The sequence below is a fragment of the Pteronotus mesoamericanus genome, unplaced genomic scaffold (assembly GCF_021234165.1).
Source record: "Pteronotus mesoamericanus isolate MK-2021 breed Mesoamerican mustached bat unplaced genomic scaffold, CSHL_Meso_final scaffold_705, whole genome shotgun sequence".
Lineage (NCBI taxonomy): Eukaryota > Metazoa > Chordata > Mammalia > Chiroptera > Mormoopidae > Pteronotus > Pteronotus mesoamericanus.
In genome coordinates, this window is record NW_026555326.1 from 3,203,211 (window position 1) to 3,225,313 (window position 22,103).

Sequence of the window (22,103 nt, forward strand, 5' to 3'; positions counted from 1 at the left end):
ATCACTGAATGCCCTACAGAGTCTAGCACACGGGAGTGGCAATAATAGCACCTCACGATTCCAAAGCCCTCTCTGGTTTATAAAATGCTCCCAAATACCCTCTATCTATTTGCTACTTGGAGCTCCCAGGGCAAAGCTGGCAGAGATGATTATCACAACTCAGAAGAACTGAGGTTCAGGGAAATTATGTGACTTGCTCACAGTCAGGCAACTAGTGAATTAGAGACACATCTCAAAAAAGGATTTTCTTCCTTGAGTCCAGTACTTTCTGGTTTCTTTTTAATAAATGGATGAATGAATGAGTCAATGACCTAAAGATCCGAGGAAGGAGTGTAAAACAAGGTGGTTCCATGATCCTAGACAAGCTAAAAGGTGAGAAGACACTCTCTGTTCACCCACATTCCAGATGTCCATCAAAGTCCCTAAGCCTCCTTCCCACAGGTTTGCTAATCCCATTTCCCTCCCACAGATTTTAACCGTGTCTGGACCACCTGAAGGAGGGACTCGAGTGACCATCCACGGTGTGAACCTGGGTCTGGACTTCTCTGAGATCGCCCACCACGTGAAGGTGGCTGGGGTGCCATGCACACCCCTGCCAGGGGATTACATCATCGCTGAGCAGTGAGTCCAGTCTGCTCTGGCCCGCCCTTTTCCCAGGGGAGCTTCTGGGTGGGTGGGGACTTCTCCCTTCCTTTCTCTGGGACTTTTCAAAGACTCATCTCCCATCTCCATTCTCCCATGGACCTGACCCCAGAAGTCTACCTGGAGCCCTGAGCTTTCCCACCTCCACTCTCAGAAGGTCATAGTCTGTTCTCCTCCCTGTTCGCTGGCTCCTCTGGCCTCAGGAGCCCTGTGCAAATGTGCCCTCATTCAGTTGTCGCCTGCCCACCAGCATGACTGAGTCAGTTTCCCATCCAGCCTAGGTTCCTCCTCTTCTTCCCCGGCCCCTCCCCTACAGACCCCATTAGAATGCATCCCGTAAGGTGGGCTGTGGGCAACAGTTTGTTTGGCTCATGGGGCTCTGACAGCAGCTTAATCCAAGCAGGGCCTCCGCCGGAGCAAATTCATTTATTTCACTAAGGGAAATGTCAGCTGGAAATTAGAAAATAGGCAGGTAGCAGCGGACATTCGAAGGGGCTCCAAGAGTGACATATGTTCCAATTTGGGTTGTGTTCATTTGGCAGTGGCAGCCACTGTGGAGTTGGTGGGCAGGAGATGGGCACAAAGCTGGGGCAGGAGGGTAGAAGGAGGGGTGCCCCCTCTTCAAAGGAGAAAAGGAGGGGAGCAGCCAGATCACTCTGCACAATTGATCCTATAACATCTGATCAAGTGACCCTGGCTCCACGGAGAACACGGCTCTGCAAGGGGGTCCTAGGAGCTTGACCAAGAGCACGGTCTGGGGGTGGGGCTTCTCTCCCTGAGCTTTACCCCCCGGCAGCCTCAGAGCCTCCCTCTGACCTCGCCAGAGCCAGCCTTTAGTAGCAACCATAATAATGACTTCGTTTTCTTTTACCAGCACTTGCACTGTTTCATCCATTATCTCACTTTTAATTGGTCAAAACTCTGAGAAGTACATATTGTTATCATCATTTTACAAAGCAAGAGAGAAGGAACATGACTTTCCCAGCTCCCTGCTCCCTCAGAGCATGAGTGGTCAAGGTAGAGTTGGAACTTGAGTCTCCTGACTCCTAGTCTAGGCTTCATCCCTCCCTCGATAGCAATGGACTCCTGGGTAAGAGTGGCCTGGAAATTTCATGATTCATCAGAATGTGGCTTCCAGGGTCAGGGGCCATAATCCCAGTGTGGCCCAGAGCTGGGTCAGAGTCAGACTGGTGAATTCCCAGACTCTGAGGTTGGGTGTGATTCCTGCCAACACCAGCAGGGGAGAAGAAGGAGCTGGCCTCATCCTTCAGACCTTCAGATTCTTCCTGGTTGATCCTTTATGAACAACCTGTCCCTGCAAGGAGTGCATGTCAGAGGATAGGCTGGCAGGACCTACAGGAAAGAGATGAGGGGGCAAAAGGGCACATGACAAATAGCACTGCTGAGCCAGAAGAGGAAGTGAAGGCTGCTGGTGGCAGGAGCCAGGACAGCCTGCAGAAATCCTCAGTCAAGGTCTTTACAGAGGCCAGCCCCCGGCCAGACAGGGTTAGAGGCTGAGTCTCACCGACCCAAATCCACCGTGGCCTTCATGACCTGCCTTGTGCCTCTGGACAGAAGCTAAGTCTCCAACTTAGTGAGATGCCACAGGACCCAAAGGAAAGGATTAGGGGCAAATGAGGAGTAAGGCTTTGAGCTGAGAAGAGCAAATTCTTGGGCAGCTAGATGGACATGTCATGAGATTTGGAATTCAATGCTGTGCTAAGTCCTGGCTCCTCTACTGACCAGCCCTGATACCTTAGCAAACTGTTCAGCCTCTCTCACCTTCATTGGCCTAATGGAAATCATGATTCCTGCTGCACAAGTTTTGAGGAAAATTCAGTAAGATGAGAAAATGGAGACTATAATGTGCCATACAAATGTAAGGAAATAGAGCTCTATCTATGAAATCAAATGCTCCTCACTGGCCTGGGGTCATAGGGAAGAAAGTGCTGAGAGAAACTGGAAGTGAGACTATGAAAGGAGCCTGGAAAAGTGAATGGTTACCAAGCGTCCTTGCCAAGGCTGGTGGTCACCCCAGAAAACCACCACCACCATCTCTGTGTGCGGGGCAGGCCGGAGGCAGCCAACACACTCAGTACCTCGGCTGGATGCAGCCCTGGTTTCCAGCCGTGCCAGGCTCATTACTGCTTTTGAGGTTTCTGAGTTTGTTAACATCATTAAAGCCTCCATCCCGGGCAGGGAGCAGCAGGCACAATCGTTACAGATGTCTGTGAGAGATGAATTTGGCTAAACGGGCGTGTACAGAGTCCCGGGCGCGGGCAAGATTATCGGGCACGGTAATGACTCACCATATGTTTGCGCCTGCCATCTATCACTCAACAATTAGGTTAATGTTGGTTAAAGGGCCCCACTTAGTCCTGCAATCAGCACCCCACAGGACTGTGGAGGACCAGATGATTCCATCACAGGACATTTTCCAGGCAATAGGTTGCAGATTGAGGATGCAGCTTGGCCCACCCTGGGACAGGGGCTCTGTGTGATAGGGACTGAGCTCCAGTCCTCAGATTACCTCACTCTTATCTGCTGCACCTGTGAACTCAGCCACCGCTGGATAGGTTGATGTTAGACACATGTGTCCCGTATGCCAGGTGCACACTCATAGGATGAAAGAGACCGTCTATGCTGATTTAAGGGAGATGGTCAGGTGTGGAACTGAGGGCACTGGCTGGGTGCCAGAAGTTAAGCTATTGATGAGCTCGGTGACTGTGGGCAAGTGTATTTGCTCTCTGATCCCCAAGTGTCTCATCTGGAAAATGGGCATATAGAAATATAAGATCTCTATAGTCACATCTGTGGTCCTGAGGATGTCAGAAGAAATGTCTGCCCTATGGGACCTGTGCCTCCCACCATTAGAAAGCATATTGGTGGCACTAATTTGTTTCCAGAAGTCCCCTGTCAACCAGGAGGAGTGAAGCCTTCAAATATTAAAGCTAAGTAACTATTAGTCAGTTATTTAGTCTAATTCCTCACTTTATAAGGAGAAGACATCTCTAGCACTTGTCTCCTAATAATATCTAGGGAGCCCAGAGCCACCAGGGACACTGGGAAAAGGCAGGAGGCCTCCAGAAGTTACACCACAGGAACTTCGCCAGCTCATAAGAGCTGAAGGAGGAAATGTGGTATCTACAGCCAGCAAGATGGGGGACACAGGTGGTTCGCTCTCAGAGCCCTAGGAGCCCAACCAGGTCTTCCCTCCCCTACCCCTACTCCCACAGCCTCAACCACCCCAGCATTACTGCCATGTCTATCTACCCTGCCCCCTTCCCAAAAGACACGCAGATCATTCCATTAATTCTAAAGGCAGTAGAGGAGAGTGGTCAAAGGCATGAGCTCTAGAATCAGCAGACGTGGATTTGAATCATGTCTCTGTGGCTTACCAGAACTGTGGCTCTAATGAGTCACTGAGTATCTCCAAGTCTTAGTTTCATTGTCTATAAAATGCAGGTCATGAGACCCTCCCTGTAGGAGAGCCTGAGGGTGGCATGAGACCCTGTCTTGTCCAGTACCAGCCACGATCACAGCTCAGTATGGCCTGACCCTCATTCCTCAGTATAACCCTTCTACTCTCTACAGCTGCTCTTCCTTTTCCTTTCAACTTCATACATCCCTGAGCTCAGAGGACAAATGGTTATAACAGGTACACTCAAGGATGCAAGCACTGCATCCCAGGAACAAAAAGGATGAAGGGTTAGAGGACATTTGAGTTCTTCTACAATGCTGCCTGATTCCTTAGGACTCATCCATTTCTTAGATTTACCAACCCAGACCCTTTTCTATAGCCCACTGCCTCTCTTCCCACTCACAAAGTGAAGTAGAACCTCATTCCACAGGTGGGAAGAGGGTCAGCTACAGTGCCAAGGAAGGGAACCCATGGTCCAGCTCTGGGCCCTCTCTGCAGCCCAGCCCCTGATCCTCTGCATCACCCTCTTCTAGGCAGGGCATTCAGAGCCAACTGCAGCCATTCAGCCTTGGACACCTGGGCAGTGCCCATCTGCCATCCATTCCCCTTTTCCCAGGTGCTTGACATATAAGGCTTATCTTTTGGGACACGAACCTTCAGTGAAAAAAAAATTTCTAAGGAACAGTGTGCCAAGAGGCCCCATCCCTTTATTAACTCCCTACAGACAAAACTGATGGGCCATTCTAGGCTTTCTCTTCTCCTAGACAGGCCCTGGCATGGCCTAAGGAGGAACAGATAGGCCCAGATTCTTCACGTTATAGTTCTACTTTCCATGATTTCAAGCCTGCCATGATTTCTTCCTCCTTTTCCTCTCGGGAGTCACTTTGGCACAGATAGTCCAAGAGAGGTGAGTGAGGGACAAGAAAGCCCTGATAAGAAGAGAATGAAAGACTTACCTCCCTCCCCCTCTCCTGCGCCTCCTCTGGAGCTCCTTGAGAGCACAGGGCATGATTTGCAGGATGGCCAGGACCCCAAACAGCAGCAGGCGCAAGGGCCCAGGAGACAGGATGGGGGAATCGTTACTCCAAGCAGGTAGCAGCATTGAGATAACCACACACAGTACCATAAATTAGACTTCTCAAATGCTCTGTAATGAGGTTTAAGGAGACAGCGATGTGTAAAATGCTAATTGATCATTGCTATCATCTTTACACTGCATTGATGATTAATTTATTCATTCATAGAGGAAGGGATGGAGGAGGAGAATATCCTTCCCTGTGTATTCAGTACTTTCTTGTTGAATCTAATATACTAAACATAATAAGACTGTTATTGCATGTTAAGTAAATATTCACCAGGAGTGAAAGTGCTTATTTGGGATTAGCTGTTATGAAGGAGATGGAGATCCGTGGCATGCCATGTGTGCGAGCATGCGGTGTATTTGTTTAATGCAAGTTTTATTACATTGGAATGAAATCTCTGTTTAGCTACCTTCCTTCCTAGAGAAGCTGTTGAGATAAACATCACTCGGTTAAACACGGATCTTCCCCACTGTGCCAGAATAATGCTGGGGATTAGTGCAGGGGGTTTCTGTTTTGCTGACTCCCCACTAAGCAAACCTACCAGGGGTGCCAGGCTGCTCTGAACTTACACATGGCATTTGGAGGAAAGGAAAATCTTTGTCTCTGTTCCCAGGTCCTCTTGAGCCTGGTAGAGCCCTTTTCCACATACCCCATGTCTACAATGCCAGGCAAGATATCCCCGCCAAGAACCTGGTTTCTTCAGTCGCTCCAGCTACCCACCCCTTCTAGTCTGTGGCTGTGGCCAAGGCAACCAGTCTCTAAAGGTGCTTGTTGTAACTTATCTCAGGCACGAGGGAAGTCATCACTGAGGGTATCGATCTGAGCTTCACGAGAGAGAATGCTGCGCTCCCCCTCCTCTCCAGCTCCCCTGTTAACGAGGGACATGACTTCCAACCCCAGGGCTGAGCCACTGCCTCACTGACCAGCTCAGTGCGCTCCGCCCTTGAATAAATGGGCGCCCAGTGCCCACTGCCGTCCTAATGAACTCATCCACCTCCCAGCCCTTCAGCGGCTGCCAGAACGCCGCTTCTCCCATTGTGCTCCAAGCTCCTGTTTCAGACTCTCACTCTCTCACCAGATTATCTATTCTCTTTTGAAAACTCACTGCGGGAAATGAACCACAGTTGAATCAGTTTGGCAAATAGGACCTCACTCCCTCTTTTAGGGGGAGTTGCAGTGTTGGCTTGTCACATAGGAAGGGACACAAAACAGTGTGTATTGTGGCCCCTAGAGCTCTCTGTTGGCCGTTAGGTTTATTCCACAAATATTGGATAGCCACCCAGTGATAGGCACTGCACTGGGTACTGGGTACTGCAGACTTGTTCAGAGATTTGGGCAGCATAACATTTTGGAGGTACACAGGGCTTTAGATGATCTCTTCCAACCTCTTACTGTACAGATGAGAGATTAAAGCCCAGAGAGGGAAAGCCCTTTACCCAAGGCCACACAGATAAATGGATGAGCAAGCTGAGTCTCGGTTTAGCATTGTTGCAAGACTGGTGAGTCATTTCATAGTGACAGTGAGCAAGTAGGGGCAGGGATGTCAGCTCTTGCCAAGCCTCTCATGGGAAGATTTGCTCTCTTCTCAGGATTGTCTGTGAGATGGGCCACGCCCCCAAGGGAACCACCTCTGGACCCGTGAGCCTGTGCATTGGCGAGTGTGAGCCAGAGTTCAGGACGGACTCTCACCAACAGTATACCTTCGTGGTGAGTATGGGGTCTGGCACAGGGCTACAGGCTCCCAGCAAGGGCGCACTTTCTTCCAGTCTTCTCCACACACCTCCTCCCAAGCCAGGCACCTCCAAGAAACCAGAGCAGGGAATATCCAGCCTCACTTTGCAAGCCTGTCTTTCCAGGTGGGATGGGTGTGTGACTAGCAATGCTGTGAAGACTTTGGAGTCCCCCAGAGCCAAAGGCCAGCATTCTAAATAAGACAAAATCAGGCCTTTCTTAGAATTCCGATCTTAGAGGCACCTCCCAGGGTGGGGAGGCGCTGCCCTTTGTCCCTGACAATGTGAGATATTCCTCTAATTCCAGTCTAATGAGGACAGAGTGCCCAGGGAACCTAATTAAAAAAAGGTCTATATTTATCAGCAAGCTTTGTTTTCTGCCAAGGATATTGTAAGTAGGAATTTAGAGGAGTCACTTGAAGTCCTATAGGACTATGTGTCCATACAGGATCACGGGAGTCAGGTGTACAAGCGAGTTGCTCTGTGTGTTGCTGTGGTTACACTCAAGTATGCGCACATTCACACTTGAAAACATCTCTTCACACTCAGGCACCAGGTAGTAAAATCAAAGACTTTCTTCACAGTGCCTACTGAATCAATAACTTGCTTCTGAGCCCTCGAGTCCCTTTTCTGACACTTACCTACATTGCCACATCGAATTCTTCATTAAAAAGTGTTAGCACCAGCTGGTGAGGTCAAACCAGCCTTGCTAAGAGTTTTGAAAAATCATTAAACCACAAGATTCTATTCTCCCCGAGGCATTTTTACTGCTTGTTGTCGGTTTTTCAGTCTCTGCCATCTTATCCTGGCCTTTTTCTTGTACTCTTCCCTCTCTAGGACTAGAGAGAACCACGGCCTATCTGCCCCCATCCTACCCTATCTCCTACCCAGAGAGATACAATCTTCTTTGAGAGGCAAAAACAGAAACACTAGATGGGGAGAGCTATTGAATGTCAGAGCAAGGAGGAACTGCAGAGATACTTTAGCCCCCTCTGCTCATGACAGAAGAGCAGACAAAAGCCCTGGGTGATCCAGAACCTGGCTTCAGGGCTCATTGCAAGTGGGTGGCTGATGGGGACTTGTTCATGTCTGTGTACTTGCTTAGTAAAATACGCTTTCCACTCCGCTCCACTGCCCTCCAGGCAGAAGCAATTCCTTTCTGATTTAGGTCAGCTGCCTGATGTGTTTTAGGCCAAATGACATTTCTTTTAAGCTTCGGGCTTAATTTTACAACTTGGTGAGCTTACTAAAAAGTCCCAGCCAATGATGGGCCATCCTCCAGGTGCAGAATGGGGGAGCCATGTCTGACATTTACTTATAGCTCTCTGCACCAGGCTGTGCCCTACACATGCTTCGGGAGGGACAGAAGGACATGTACATGGGCCACTAATGGAGGACTTTACCCTCATGGTGGCTCAGTGCAGGCAGGGATGCTTTATTCAGCCCTATTGATTTTATGCCAAAAATATCAGTACAGGCTCTAGATAAAGGAGCATTTTCAAATTGTTCTCAATTTGTAAACTAATTGATAGATTAGTCAGTGTCATTTATGCCTTCCCATCAGTGTTATGGGCATGAGGCTCCCTGGGGAGTTAATTAATTCCACAACATGACCTTTCTGTCTTCTCTGGACATGCCCAGTGGCGCTTCTGAGAGAGGGTCTCAGCTCCCGGGTAGGCAGGGCGAGTGTTTGAGATTCAAAGGAGCAGGAAAAGCACTTCCACTCCGAGCACGGACACCGCCCCTCCTTCTGTCCTTAAATCTAGTCTGGGTCCGTCCCTTTGCGCAAAACCTGAGCTATGATCATTTCTCTGCTTCCTCCCAAAGAACCCTTCCGTGATGTCCCTCAACCCCATTCGCGGGCCAGAGTCGGGAGGCACCATGGTGACCATCACGGGCCATTACCTCGGGGCTGGGAGTAACGTGGCCGTGTACCTGGGCAACCAGACCTGCGAGTTCTATGGGTGAGATGAGCTCGGAAGAGCACTGGAAGACTGTCCTTGCTTGGCCTGTGTACACATGTTTTTGTGCATGTTCACGCATATGCCTGCCCATCACCTCCATGTTATGGGCCACGTCCTGGACCCAAACATCATTCTGGTCACTGTAAGACACACGTACCACTGGTCAATGTATACCATATGGATCACAAGGGCTGGATACTTCTGCAAGTGCAAGGGCACCCCCAAAAAAACAGAATGGAGGGCAGGCCCCTTGTAGTACAATCTTCCCCACTAGGCATGTGTTCTAGGAACCCACCTGTATCAGTGTACCAACTGGTGTTGTTGTGGGAGGCTGTGTCCGGCTTCAGTGAATTTTTTTGAAGACTCAACGCATTTGTCCATTTCTTGATGGTGATTTCCAAGTGCACCTACTCACACTGTGCTGAGTGCATAGCAGTTTTTGACCAAAAACAACATGACCCTGGGGCCCCATCCTCCCGATCCACCAGATGACACCCCAAGCCCCCCCTTTTTTTGTTTGCTCAGATGAAAAAAAAGTTTTCAAAGGGAAACATTTTGCTGATGTGGAAAAGGTGAAAACAAAAATGGCAGAAGCACCGAAAAGCATCAGAACTGACAGGTTCAAAAACTGTTTTGAGCAGCGGAAAAAAAATTTCTCCATAGGTGTATTGTATCAAATGGAGAGTAATTTGAAGGTGACTGAAGTTTAAACATGTAAGAGTAAATACACCATTTTTTATAAATACATCCTGGGTTTCTTTGGGTCCCATCTCATAATTAGAAGGAGAGCAATGCGACTGTTGCTGAGAAGGGCTCCCAGGAGCTGTCCAGTCACCATTGGGACCGACCACACATTCATTAGGTCCCCACTATGGCTGCCTGAGAAACACGGACATTGTGTGGCCTCGGCCCTCAGCAAACACATAGATTTATCCTCAGGGCATGTCTTGGGCCTAAAAAATTGAGCACCTGCTATTTATCAAATACCTTCAGTGGGGATGTAGAGAATCCTGAGAGAATCCATGGATGAAAACCCAACTTGCCCAGTGTTACCTGACAGTCTGCTCCTTGGACCATAATTCCCTCAGGGCGAGGACTATGTGTTCACTTTTCTGCGTAGTAGGTGCTCAATGAATATTTATTAACTAACTGACTAGATTCTAAGCACCAGCTAAATAGTCATTTCTAGAAAAATCCAGAAAAGAGGATGCAGCCAGTGAAGCCCAGCCCCTGCCTCACATTCTCTAATCCCTTCCCCCAATTTGCTCCCTTCTAATTGAACCCAAGTTGGCTCTCAGGTAAAAAGTGCACTGACCCCCACTGATGAGAGCTGTGTTCCCTAGCACACGGCGTCACAGGACAGAGGACACATCCTGGCCACACCCTCAGACCGAGGGAAGCTCCTTTTCCAGCAGAGGGCACCCCCTGTCGCCCTTGTCTTTCTTCACCACCCTCCCGCTATCTCCCCGGCAGGCGATCGATGAATGAGATCGTGTGTGTCTCCCCTCCATCATCCAATGGCTTGGGCCCAGTTCCCGTTTCCGTGAGTGTTGACCGGGCCCGTGTGGATAACAACCTGCAGTTTGAGTACATAGATGACCCCCGGGTGCAGCGCATCGAGCCAGAGTGGAGCATTGCCAGGTGAGTCACAGCATGGAGGAACACACCCTATGGCATCATCCCCTCGGCCCGACTGTGGCTTGTGAGAGGCTCCCAGGGGAGGAGGTGGGGGCAGTTGGAATTGTTACCTAACCCACCCTCTGCTTGTTACCAGTGGCCACACACCCCTGACCATCACAGGCTTCAACCTGGATGTCATTCAGGAGCCAAGGATCCGAGTCAAGTTTAATGGCAAAGAATCTGTCAATGTGAGTAAGTGCTGGTTTGCCCAGCCCTGGGCATACACAGCTGTGTGGTGGTGGTTTGTGATGGGATGAACTCTGTGTTGGGCACTGGAGTGTCTGACCCCCAGGAGGAGAAAATTGGCTCAAGGCCGAGCCCGGAGTCACGTCCCCAAACACCTGAGCCTGACAATGATTTTTATGATTATGGTATAATCATTTCTTATCAGAAGGTGATACAATGCATGCATAAACAGAGTGTCTTCTGAGCTTAGATACAGTACAAAGGGGCTACTGTTTATGGCAGGCTCCCTGGAAGGTCTGATAAGAAGCAGCGTTGTGAGAGGGTGAAGAAATTCTCACTCCAGATTCAGATGCATCTGGTCTGGAGGAAGCAGAACTCTCCCATCTATTAACTGAAAAACCATGATCAAGTCATTTAACCGCTCTGATCCTCCATCCCCCAGTCCCCAGCTACGAATGACGATAAGACTCGCCTTGCAGATTTGTCACCTGCGGCCATTGGCTGCTGAGCTGGGCACTTAAGAAACATTAGTCACTGTGTGCAAGTTGTTCCATCCAGATTGCTAAGATGATCAGGTTAAACATTTTACTTTATTCCTCTGTGCAGAGCCATGTAATTCAATTTTTTTCATTATGGATTTTTGTGATTTTAAAGAAGCTTTCTATCATAAGAGCAGAATGTCTGATATGTTATAAATTTTTTAGTTTGTTCTAGTTGCTCTTCTTAGCCAATATTTTCTGAAACAATATTGTATTTATAATTATAGTTCAGCAGATGCTGACATTATAAATTATGGCCATTACTTTTCAAATAAATTGCTATTATTACTGCTTCGACCTTCAGGGGATTGACTAGGCTGAAATGGAGATGGCGAGGATGGCTTTCTATCTGCCCTCATCTCTGGCACATTCGCAGAGTGCTTGAGGCTTCCTTGGGAAGTAGAAATGTGCAAAGTGACAGGGTGCTGTAAGGCTAGATCTGGAAAGGTCTCAGGGATCATCTGGTCCAAGCCCCTCATTGTACAGCTGAAGAAACTAAGGTCAGAAATAAAGGACTTGTCCCCAGTCATTCAAGTGACTGGTGGCAGGGCCAAGCTGTATTGCAGATATCTGGGCTCTTCATACCTAGACCACATGAGATGCTCCTGGGCTTGACATTCCATCATGCTGGAGACATGGGGATACCTTTTCATACCTTCGGTACCCACCATGGTCACAGAGCTCTGGGCTGGGAGCGCACGTGTCCTCTTATCCCAGGTGTAGAGCTTGATCCGTGGGTAAAGAGTCCATGCCCCAACGCTAATTTCAGGCTGAGGCCAATGTCCCCAGTAGCTGACAGACTACCTCCATCTGTCCAACTCCAGGGCCTAAGGAGAATGGAAGAGGGTGAGGGTTAGAAATGGGCATGGAGAGTTTACACTCAGGGAAGAATAAAACTCCCAAACAATTTAGGTACATTTTTTAAATTTAGTTTTTATTGTTACTCACATATGGCAAGGCCAACAGATAGGAGATGACTGCCATTTGATAGCTTATTAATACTTACAGATCCCAGGGAAAGGGGGCCTTGCCTCGGTGAGGGCGGGGGTGGGGTAGGGTGGGGAGGAGAAACCACGGGGTAAGTTAGGAAGCAGGAGGAAAAAGGAAAACTGGGGTGAGAGCCTTTATTTTGGTTTCCACAGGAAGGAACTAGCAAGGCAAGCAGGTTTAGGATTGGCCAGTTTGGATCATTTTAGTGGGCTGGTGGCAGAGGAGCTGTCCCCAGTTGCCTGGTACCTAGCCCTGGTGTAGTTAGGGAAGGTGGATAGTTGCCCACAGTGTGAAAAGTGGTTGGGCCTGTGGGCTCTGGATTAGTTATTTGCATTAGGAGAGCAGCTCTAGAGGGCAACCAGTTATTCACTGTCCCTACAAATTGATGAGTCTGGGAAGGGCAGCCCCTCCAGAGCCAGCAAGGCCCCAGATGTTAAAGCATCAGAATAAAGAAAATAAAAGATGGCTAATATACTACAGAGGGACTTTTGGAAAATGAGTATATGACTTAAAAGGTCAACCTTCAGAGGCTGAACATTAGTCCAGGGGACGCCATTTGAAGAGAAGGCTGGGCTGGGAAGGCCTTCAGCATACCTGATGTTCCTCTCTGAGAAGGCTCAGTTCTGGGCGCCCTCTCCCTCCCAGCAGCCTTTGCAGGACTAAACAGGATTCTCCCCAGCGGTCCCCCCAGCCCACCCATCATGACCGCAGGACTTTAAGGAGTTAGGGAGCTGTTCCTCGTTCTTCCCTCTGGAGAGTTGGGGGCCCTCTTGCCTGGGGTCTGCAGGCTGGCAGGCCTGGAGTCTGTACTTTTCCATCCAGCCTGGCTCCATGATGGGAACCTCATGAACTCTGCCCTGGGCCTTCTCTTTCAGGAGGGTGGGAGGGAAGCACTCGGCTCTTCAGCCCAGCCTGAGTCGCATGACGGCCTCAGCCCACTGGGGCCTCTCCTTGCCTTTGGGTTGTGAAGCAGCCCCAGTGAGAAGTGAGAAGGGCCAAAGCGAAGGCCACAAAACCCCAAGGAATGTTTGGCAAACAAAGTGCCGATGCAGCACAGGGCAGGAAGCAAACAGAGGCCGCTTGTTTGGGAGCGATTTGCTTGCTCATGAAGGAGTCCAGTCTGGGAGCACTGGAATGAGCAGGGACGAAGGCGGGGTGGGGAGTGAAGAGACACAGGCTGCATCTGCCCCGCAGATCCTGGGGTTTCGGGCTCCCTGGCTCAAATCTACCGTTTGACCGCACCCCCATTTTCCTCATGCCAGAGCGTCCCCATCTGGAACACGAAAGGGACATTAGGCTTCTAAGGGGCTGCTGAAGCGTGAGCTAAAAAGGGTGAGAATGGGAACTGACCTGCAACATGGCACGAAGCCCTCAGTGAGCCATTGGCTTAAACTCAAACTGCCTCCAGACATAGAGGTTAATGCTTGGCCTTGGAACTCTGACCTAATTTCTGTGCAGATGTCGACCTTTTTTGCAGTTTCACACATGGTCTTGTTCTCTGAACATGAAATCCATCTATGTGTGTGTTGGCCAGACACACATGTGTGGATCTGCCAGGACAGTGTGTGCTTGAGCAGGCTGAGTTCTCACAGATGCCCTCGGCTGTTGCTGGGGTACCATGGCTCCCAAAGCCGAAACTGGGCTGTGGGGTAGGGGTACAGGTTTTCTTCCCGAGCTTCATGTGGGACCTGCAGTGGTTTCTTCATTCTGGCTGCTGCCTTAGGCAGCCCCAGGACTAAACCAGAGAAGAGCATGACACGATTCATGTGAAGCAGGGGCCAGCCCAGCTAGAATTTTATTTGGGAGACCAGAGTCCACCAAGAAAGAAAGGACATACTGAACTCAGTGTCAATACCAAGGTTACATCCTCTTGCAGTTAGGGGACACTTGGCTGGAGAACAGAGAGATCCTGAATAGAACATCTAAAGAGTTGAAGGCTCCATTTCGTTCACCAATGTAGCCCATAAACATTAACTGAACACCTACTACTCCTGGCAAAGTGCTTATCGCACAACACATCCGGCTCTCCCCTCACATCCCCCGACACACTCACGCACTCACACTCACGCCCAGCGCTGCCTGCCAGTTTTCCTCAACCCTTCCATGCTCTCTCATCTCTGGGCCTTTGCTGCTGTTCCCGCTGCCTGGGATTTGTTCCCCTCCCCTTCGTTCTCCTTGCAGAGTTAAGTCCTACTCATTCTTCAGATTAATTTCTTCCCAGGGAGGGCTGCTGTGAGTCACCCTCATCCTGCATACACACGCACACACACGCTCATGGCCACACACAGACAGTACCCCAGTACCTGATACTACCCTACTAGGGCCTTCCTCATGTCCATCCGGGCATTTAACAGTGCTTGTGCCCCTACGGTGTTCCCGGCCCTCTGCCGGCACTCTATTATGCTTCTTGAATCATTTGTCTCCCCCTGTAGGCTGTCACTATTTTACTAGATAACCCCAACTTCTAGTACGGTACCTGGCCCAAAGGAGGCACTCAAGCAATACTGGTGAATGAATGAGGGTAAAATGCAACCCCTCCCAAAGAATCAGTTTCACACCCTGATTCTCAAGAGGTTCACTACCTAATGAAGACAAGCAAGTAACCTTATAGTGGCGGCCAAAGCCAGCAGAGGGTGGGAGGGGCGGTTGGCGTCACTCGCTAGGTGTCTGAATGCTGCACTCTGGACCTCTCAGGTGTGTAAAATTGTGAACACCACCACCCTAACCTGCCTGGCACCCTCTCTGACCACGGACTACCGGCCCGGCCCTGACACCGTGGAACGGCCAGATGAGTTCGGATTCGTCTTTAACAATGTCCAGTCCTTGCTCATTTACAACGACACCAAGTTCATCTACTACCCCAACCCAACCTTCGAACTGCTCAGCCCTACTGGAGTCTTGGATCAGAAGCCAGGATCGCCCATCATTCTGAAGGTAGGAATGTGGGGAGGGCAGGGTGGGCGAGAGCATCCCCTCCTGGCCTTTCTTTTCTCCTTTCTACGCATACAGACTCACAAAGCTGTCATCTTTCCCTGTCAAGGGAGCTTGTTTAGAGGTATTGGCCCATCAGATGATATACAGGGTGGGGCAAACGTAGCTTTATACTTGTGAATACAGGAAACAGTTTATTCTCATACTATTACTTCCTAATCATTGTGTTATTTTTCAAACAAATGACTGTAAACCTACTTTTGCCCCACCCTGTATCTTGCGCATAGGATTTCTGAGAAACGCTTTGAATATTTCTGTTTATTTTTGTACACTTTGGGACCCAAAGGGTCTGCAGTGAGTTGAAAGTAACCATTACCTTCATTGACCACCTTTGTGGCTGCTGGAAACTGCGCACGTATTTTGCGGGGTCAAGGCTCCCTGGTGCAAGTGTTTTGTTACTCCACCACTTCCATCCATGTCCCTTGTGTCCCCTCCCCACCCCCACACATTTTTTCACTTGTTTAGTGTTCTATTTTTCCCTTCCTTTCTATTTCCTATTTTCTTTCTCTCCTCCATTTCTCTCCAAATTGTGGCCAAGTTCTCTCCAAAAACTTCCCTTGGAGTCACCACCCCTTGGTTTTTGCGCTGCCGCCCTTCCTTCTTTATTCTGTCTCCTTAATCTTTTTTTAAAAAGGCAATTAATTTCTGAGTGCATGTGTCAGTTATTCCTATTAAGATTACTGTTACCTACAGGGCAAAAACCTCTGTCCTCCCACCTCTGGAGGTGCCAAACTCAACTACACGGTGCTGGTTGGAGAGACCCCGTGCACCGTCACTGTGTCCGAGACACAGCTGCTCTGCGAGCCCCCCAACCTCACGGGGCAGCACAAGGTCATGGTGAGTGAGCCCTCTTCTTTTTATTATTCTCTCCCCTCCTGCTGTGCGTACACGATCTGTTGTAAGAAAGGCTCTCTCCCTGCTATTCCATATCTCATCCACATGTCAGACAATTAAAATGCACAGAAGTTGAGAACACAAGTACAGGGGGGCAGATCATCAGCAGGAAGTTGTTTTGTGTCCAAATACACTGTGTGGCTGTCCTTTCTGAAATGATACGATTTCGATGGCATGCCAGGACTCTACAGCATCTATGTATGTACAATGCACAGGTTCACGTGGGCGGGATGGTGTTCTCTCCTGGCTCGGTGAGTGTCATCTCAGATAGCTTGCTGACCCTGCCAGCCATTGTCAGCATTGCGGCGGGCGGCAGCCTCCTCCTCATCATTGTCATCATCGTCCTCATTGCCTACAAGCGGAAGTCTCGAGAGAACGACCTCACTCTGAAGAGGCTCCAAATGCAGATGGACAACCTGGAGTCCCGTGTGGCCCTGGAGTGTAAGGAAGGTGAGTGGAGGCGTTCCCGTGCTTTCTGGGCTCCTCTTTCTTCAGCAACTTACTACCTCCCTCCTTACCCACAATGCTCATCTTTACTTCCATCCTTCCCACTCCAGCCATTGTACTCCACTTCGACCTCTGTCTCCTTTGCCCACAGGGCCAGAGAAGTCCTGTTAACGCCCACAGTGAGGCCCCAGGCCCAATCACATTGCTCTGCTCCCGTGCCCTGACTCATGCCACAACCTGGCTGCCTTTTTCTCCCTCTCAGAGCCTCAGTCTCCCACAATCAGAGTCTCAGCCTCTAGATCCCCCACATGGGAGTTTCTGGCTTCTTTTGCATAATACCCAGGGAGCACGTGGAATAGCAACAGCAGCTGCAGCAGCAGGAAAGGCAGGAGCATCTTACCTGCCTCCCAGCCCAGGGTTTGTTTTCCTTCAGCACAGCAGGCTGAGCACTCTGAAGCCACGCTTGCGGCCGTCCTTGACTGTGGACGTATGTGGGAGTGGAAATTGTGTTGTTTCCCATCTCCTACGCAACCACAGTCATGCGGTGATGGGTATACCTGGCGACCCCTCGGGCCGAGGACCCAGTGAGCTCTCTGGGTAAACATTTCAATTAGGAATCAAAACATTTCTCCTTTTGCTGCAAACATCAGGATCGGAAACGATCCCTCTACTGGATGAAAGAGAAGAGTTGGGCTGAGGAAAGGTGGTCAAGGGCTCCTCCTGGTGCCAGGGCTGGGGAGGGGAGAAGAGGAGGGCACCAGGAGGTAGACCTGCCCCCAAGGGACGCTCCCCTGTCAGCTGAGGGCCTAATGGCCAGGGTCCCCCAAGACTAGGTTTGGTTTTGTCCTCAGTTTCTTGTGTGTGTGTGTGTGTGTGTTAAAATATACATAATATAAACTTTATCATTTTAACCCTCACTGTCTCTACACCCCAGGGCTCTTCCCTCCTCCAGTTCTGTGGCATTCAGTACATTCACTCTGTGCAGTCATCACCATCTGCCTCTAGAACTTTCTCATTTTCCCCAACTATAACATTGTATTCACTAAACAATAACCCCTATTACTCTCACTCAGCTCTTGGCAACCACCATTCTACTTTCTGTCTCTATGAATTTGACAACTCTAGGGACCTCATTTAAGTAGAATCATGTGGCACTTGTCCTTTTGCTTCTGGCTTATTTCACTTAGCATAATGTCTTAAAGAATCACCCATGTAGTAGTATGTGTCAGATATCATTCCTTTTTAAGGCTAAATAATATTCCATTGATCATACAGAGCACATTTGTTTATCCGTTCATCTTTCACATTTGGGTCGTTTCCACCTTTTGATATTGTGACTAATGGTGCTGCGAACATGAGCGCACAAGTATCTGTTCAAAGTCCTGTGTTCAGTTCTTTTGGGTAGGTACCTAGGAGCGGAAGTGCTGGGCCACTTGGTAATTCTGTTTACTTTTTTAAGGAACTACCAAATTGTTTTCTGGAGTGACAGCATCCACTTACATTCCCACCAGCAATGGATGAGGGTTTCATTTTTTTCACATCCTCACCAACATTCGTTATTTTCTAGTTTTTGGTAACATCCACCCTGTGTCACGGTAGTTTTGATTTTTATTGTTCCCCCAAGGTTTTTGCATTTGATTTATTCTTTTGCTTGGAAAAGGGGACCGAAGCTGCCTGTTTTGGTCTTTGCTTGATCCCTTTGGCCACTCTCACCTGCCTCCAGCACCTGCAGCACCTGCACTACAGGCCATGGTGTTCTTCCTTTTTCTTTGTTTTAATTACATTTGTAATACATAGAAAGAAAATTCAAAATTATAGATAAACACAGAAAAGGAAATAACATAGAAATCATCCATATTCCCACCACCGAAGAAAGACAGCCTGGAGATATCTCACTCCTCCTGGAACTGTGCCCCTAAAACCCTCCCTGTCTGTATCCCCTGCCCCCATCCTCCTTCACAAATTTTTTCTGCTGCCTTCCCCCCTTTGCTGGGTTCCCCTCCTGAGCCTCCCTATCTCCACTGCACTTTTGTAGCTTTTGCTGAACTCCAGACAGACATCAATGAGCTGACCAGTGACCTGGACCGCTCAGGAATCCCCTACCTGGACTATCGCACCTATGCCATGCGAGTCCTGTTCCCCGGCATCGAGGATCATCCTGTCCTGCGGGAGCTGGAGGTAATACCTGCCTCCCTGGCCCAGAACACAGTGGGAACGCAGTGCCCATGTGTCCAAAGGCCAATGGAGCCCAGCAGCTCAGAGAAAAGTGAGGAGAAAGAGCTTGCAACAGCACTACCACAACAGGCATGCCTCTAATTAGGAAGATCATGGCCAAGGGGGGCACCCAGGCTCTTTGGGATGATTCCAAGGCAAGGCTCATTATCATTTTCAAATTAATAACTGAATTAATTAACTACAATTCTGCCTCATTCTCGAATGGACTTAAGGTGGCTTAGGGAAAGACGTAGGATTCTGTGAGGTTTGATCATTTGTTGGTTTGTTTTACTAAAGACGGTAAATCAGGACAGAGATTAAGGGGAAACGAGCAAGCAGAGCAGGTCTTACCGGGTATCTCCTTCATATTCTTGGGAAAATCAGATGAATGGCATCCCCACCGAGGGCCCGACCTGGAGCCCAACCCTCCCAACCTAACAGAAGGTCAGAGTGGACTGTAGGTTTCAGACACTGGCATTCCTACGTCATCATGGGTATGGTGGTTATGGGCCTCATGGTGAGACTCTTACCACTGGTATTTTTGCTGGCAAAGGCCCTTAGCGAGAGCCAGGCTAGGAGGCCAGAGTTGTCCTCTGAGGGTGTACCCATCACGCCCAACCCAGGTACAGGGGAATGGGCAGCAGCACGTGGAGAAGGCCCTGAAGCTCTTCGCCCAGCTCATCAACAACAAGGTCTTCCTGCTGACCTTCATCCGCACCTTGGAGCTGCAACGCAGCTTCTCCATGCGTGACCGTGGCAACGTGGCTTCGCTCATCATGACCGGCCTGCAGGGCCGCCTGGAGTATGCCACCGACGTCCTCAAGCAGCTGCTCTCTGACCTCATTGATAAGAACCTGGAGAACAAGAACCACCCTAAACTGCTTCTCCGGAGGTGAGTGTCTGAACAGGGACATGGAGCCATGAGAGCAGGTCCCATAAACAGCACCAGAGGGTTCCCTCCCCAGAAAGGCCTGTGTCCGCACACCTCACAGTACAGAACCTCGTCTCCCTTGGCCAGGCACTGTGTGGTGTCTCTGGCTGATACACGTGATGGAGGAGCACAGGCCTCGGCTCGGATCTCGGCCTGAACCCCAGCTCTGCCACCTGCTGACTGTGTGAACGTGGGACAGTGACATAGCCTCACTGCCGCTTAGTTTCCTTGTGGACAAAATGACACTAAGATCATCTGTCCCTCTGTCTCTCTCCCTCCCTGTGCTTCTAGAGCTGTGCTGTCCAACACGTATGTAGCTATACGTGACCTTTAATGAAAATGAAGTGAAATGTAAAATTCAGTCCCTCCATTGTACTAGCCACATTCCACCAATGTCACCACATATTGGCCACCCTATTAAACAGAGCACATGGAAAACATTTCCGTCTAACAGAAGATTCTACTGGATAGCACCGGCCTAGAGATTTGGTGCAACCTATACCTCCCAGACCCAGCTTCCTGGATCTCGATCACCAGCATGCACCACGTGCCCACTTCCCCGTTGCCGTTTTCCTGGCAGAGGGTTGGAGCTTGGCATCCATTCCTAGAGCTCATCCTCCCTGGAGGCCCCCGGGAGCCCAGCACAGTTTTGGAAGAAGCCACATCTATTTCATGGCCTTCCCTTTAGCCTTCTCCGAGGAAGGGCTCAGGCTTCAAGACCCCACGTGGGGTGAGAAGGGAGGAAGAAGTGCTTCGTTTTATGACTATTGAGTCCCCATCCTGCCAATCTGAGCCTTAGAAACTCTCATTAAGAACTGTTGTATTTAAATTAGAGCTAATCTTAAGCACAATGCAGGGAGAGGGGGGTTGGGAGGGGCTGGGGGAGAAAGCTGCAATTTCTTCTGCATTGTCACTCTCTCCCAGGCCCAGATCGATGAGCAGCCCTGCAGCCCTGGCAAATGCTGGGATTTACTGCAATCAGAGGGTATAATTTGCACCACGTGCAGGGAGTTAAAATGCCCCTCCAGCATCCCCATCACTGAGGATCTGTCACAGCCGCTTTGTTTCTTCCTGAGTCCCCAGATCTGCAGCCCAGGAATGGGGGTGGGGGAGGGGCAGTGCATGCAGAAGCCGATTGCCTGTCAGTAAAACACACACACACACTGCTCTCTACCTGAGGGGCTGAGATCCAAGACCCCACCTGACATCAATGACCCTACCTGACAGAATACCAGGTGATATTCTTAGCACTTGACGTGTATTAATTCATTCAACCCTGACAACAGTTCTGTGGGGAAGATGATGATGATGATGATGATGATCCCCATTCAGAGATGGAGAAACTGAACCCAGGGAGCTGAAATCACTTGCCCAAGGTCACACAGTCAGTACATGATAGAGCCAGGATTTGAACCCAAGCAGTCTGACTGAGTGTTTGGAGGGCAGGTACCAGGTATGTTCTGGACATGCAAAATAGAGTACAGTATTCAGAAATGCAAAAAATCCAGAGGCCTAGGGAAACTTTTTGTCACCCTGATGCCAGAAGGGATTAGGGAGAACTGGTTCTTTGCAGCCCTGTAAGATTGGGTACTGGACACTTTTATCTGCAGACCACAACACCAGTCCATTATCACAGGAAATTGAGGTCCAGAAAGAAGAAAGCGCTGTCCCAAGATCACACTTGTCGTTACTGGCTTAGTTTGGCTAGGACCAGGTGTCCTAGCTCCTAGCTCTTTGTCCTTCAGTGCCCACGACAAACCAGGCCCCGCTCTGCAACCCCTCATAAAGGTCTGCACCTTGTCCCTTCTCTCTGCCCAGGACAGAGTCAGTGGCTGAGAAGATGCTGACCAATTGGTTTGCCTTCCTCCTGCACAAGTTCCTGAAGGTGAGTGGGAGTGAGATGGGAGCCACAGCTGAGAGCAAGGTGGGGGGCTGCTCCTCGGAGCCAGGCCACCAGGGCTGCATGCGGACCCCCTCGGGAACTTGGCCCCACCTGGCCAGGTGGTCAGGAGAGCGGGGAGAGGCTGGTGCTGCCACACACCTGCCCTGCCTGTGTCCCCAGGAGTGTGCGGGGGAGCCGCTCTTCATGCTCTACTGCGCCATCAAGCAGCAGATGGAAAAGGGCCCTATCGACGCCATCACGGGCGAGGCCCGCTACTCCCTGAGTGAGGACAAGCTTATCCGCCAGCAGATCGAGTACAAGACCCTGGTGAGGAGGCCGGAAGCTCGGGGACAATGCAAACATTCTGCCCCTAATTCCCACTTTACCCTCTGACCACACAGACAACCTGAGGGGTCAATAAAAAGTCTGCGAGACTGAGTGGGCTTGGAGCAAGTCCAAGTGTACCACGGGCAGGCAGACCCAACTAAGTGCCTCCTCCCCATTCATCTG

General features: G+C 49.9%; 1 protein-coding gene across 1 annotated transcript in view; it reads left to right on the plus strand.

The window, feature by feature from the left end:
* PLXNA2 (plexin A2) overlaps window positions 1–22,103 on the plus strand; it is a 205,371-nt gene that overhangs the window by 170,078 nt on the left and 13,190 nt on the right. The window contains exons 13-24 of the mRNA XM_054563219.1: window positions 470–621; window positions 6,735–6,852; window positions 8,703–8,839; window positions 10,313–10,480; window positions 10,614–10,707; window positions 14,929–15,168; window positions 15,919–16,062; window positions 16,335–16,569; window positions 18,602–18,744; window positions 19,404–19,672; window positions 21,530–21,596; window positions 21,774–21,920. Coding sequence (XP_054419194.1) covers window positions 470–621; window positions 6,735–6,852; window positions 8,703–8,839; window positions 10,313–10,480; window positions 10,614–10,707; window positions 14,929–15,168; window positions 15,919–16,062; window positions 16,335–16,569; window positions 18,602–18,744; window positions 19,404–19,672; window positions 21,530–21,596; window positions 21,774–21,920 — 1,914 coding nt within the window. The remainder of the gene's footprint in view (window positions 1–469; window positions 622–6,734; window positions 6,853–8,702; window positions 8,840–10,312; window positions 10,481–10,613; window positions 10,708–14,928; window positions 15,169–15,918; window positions 16,063–16,334; window positions 16,570–18,601; window positions 18,745–19,403; window positions 19,673–21,529; window positions 21,597–21,773; window positions 21,921–22,103) is intronic.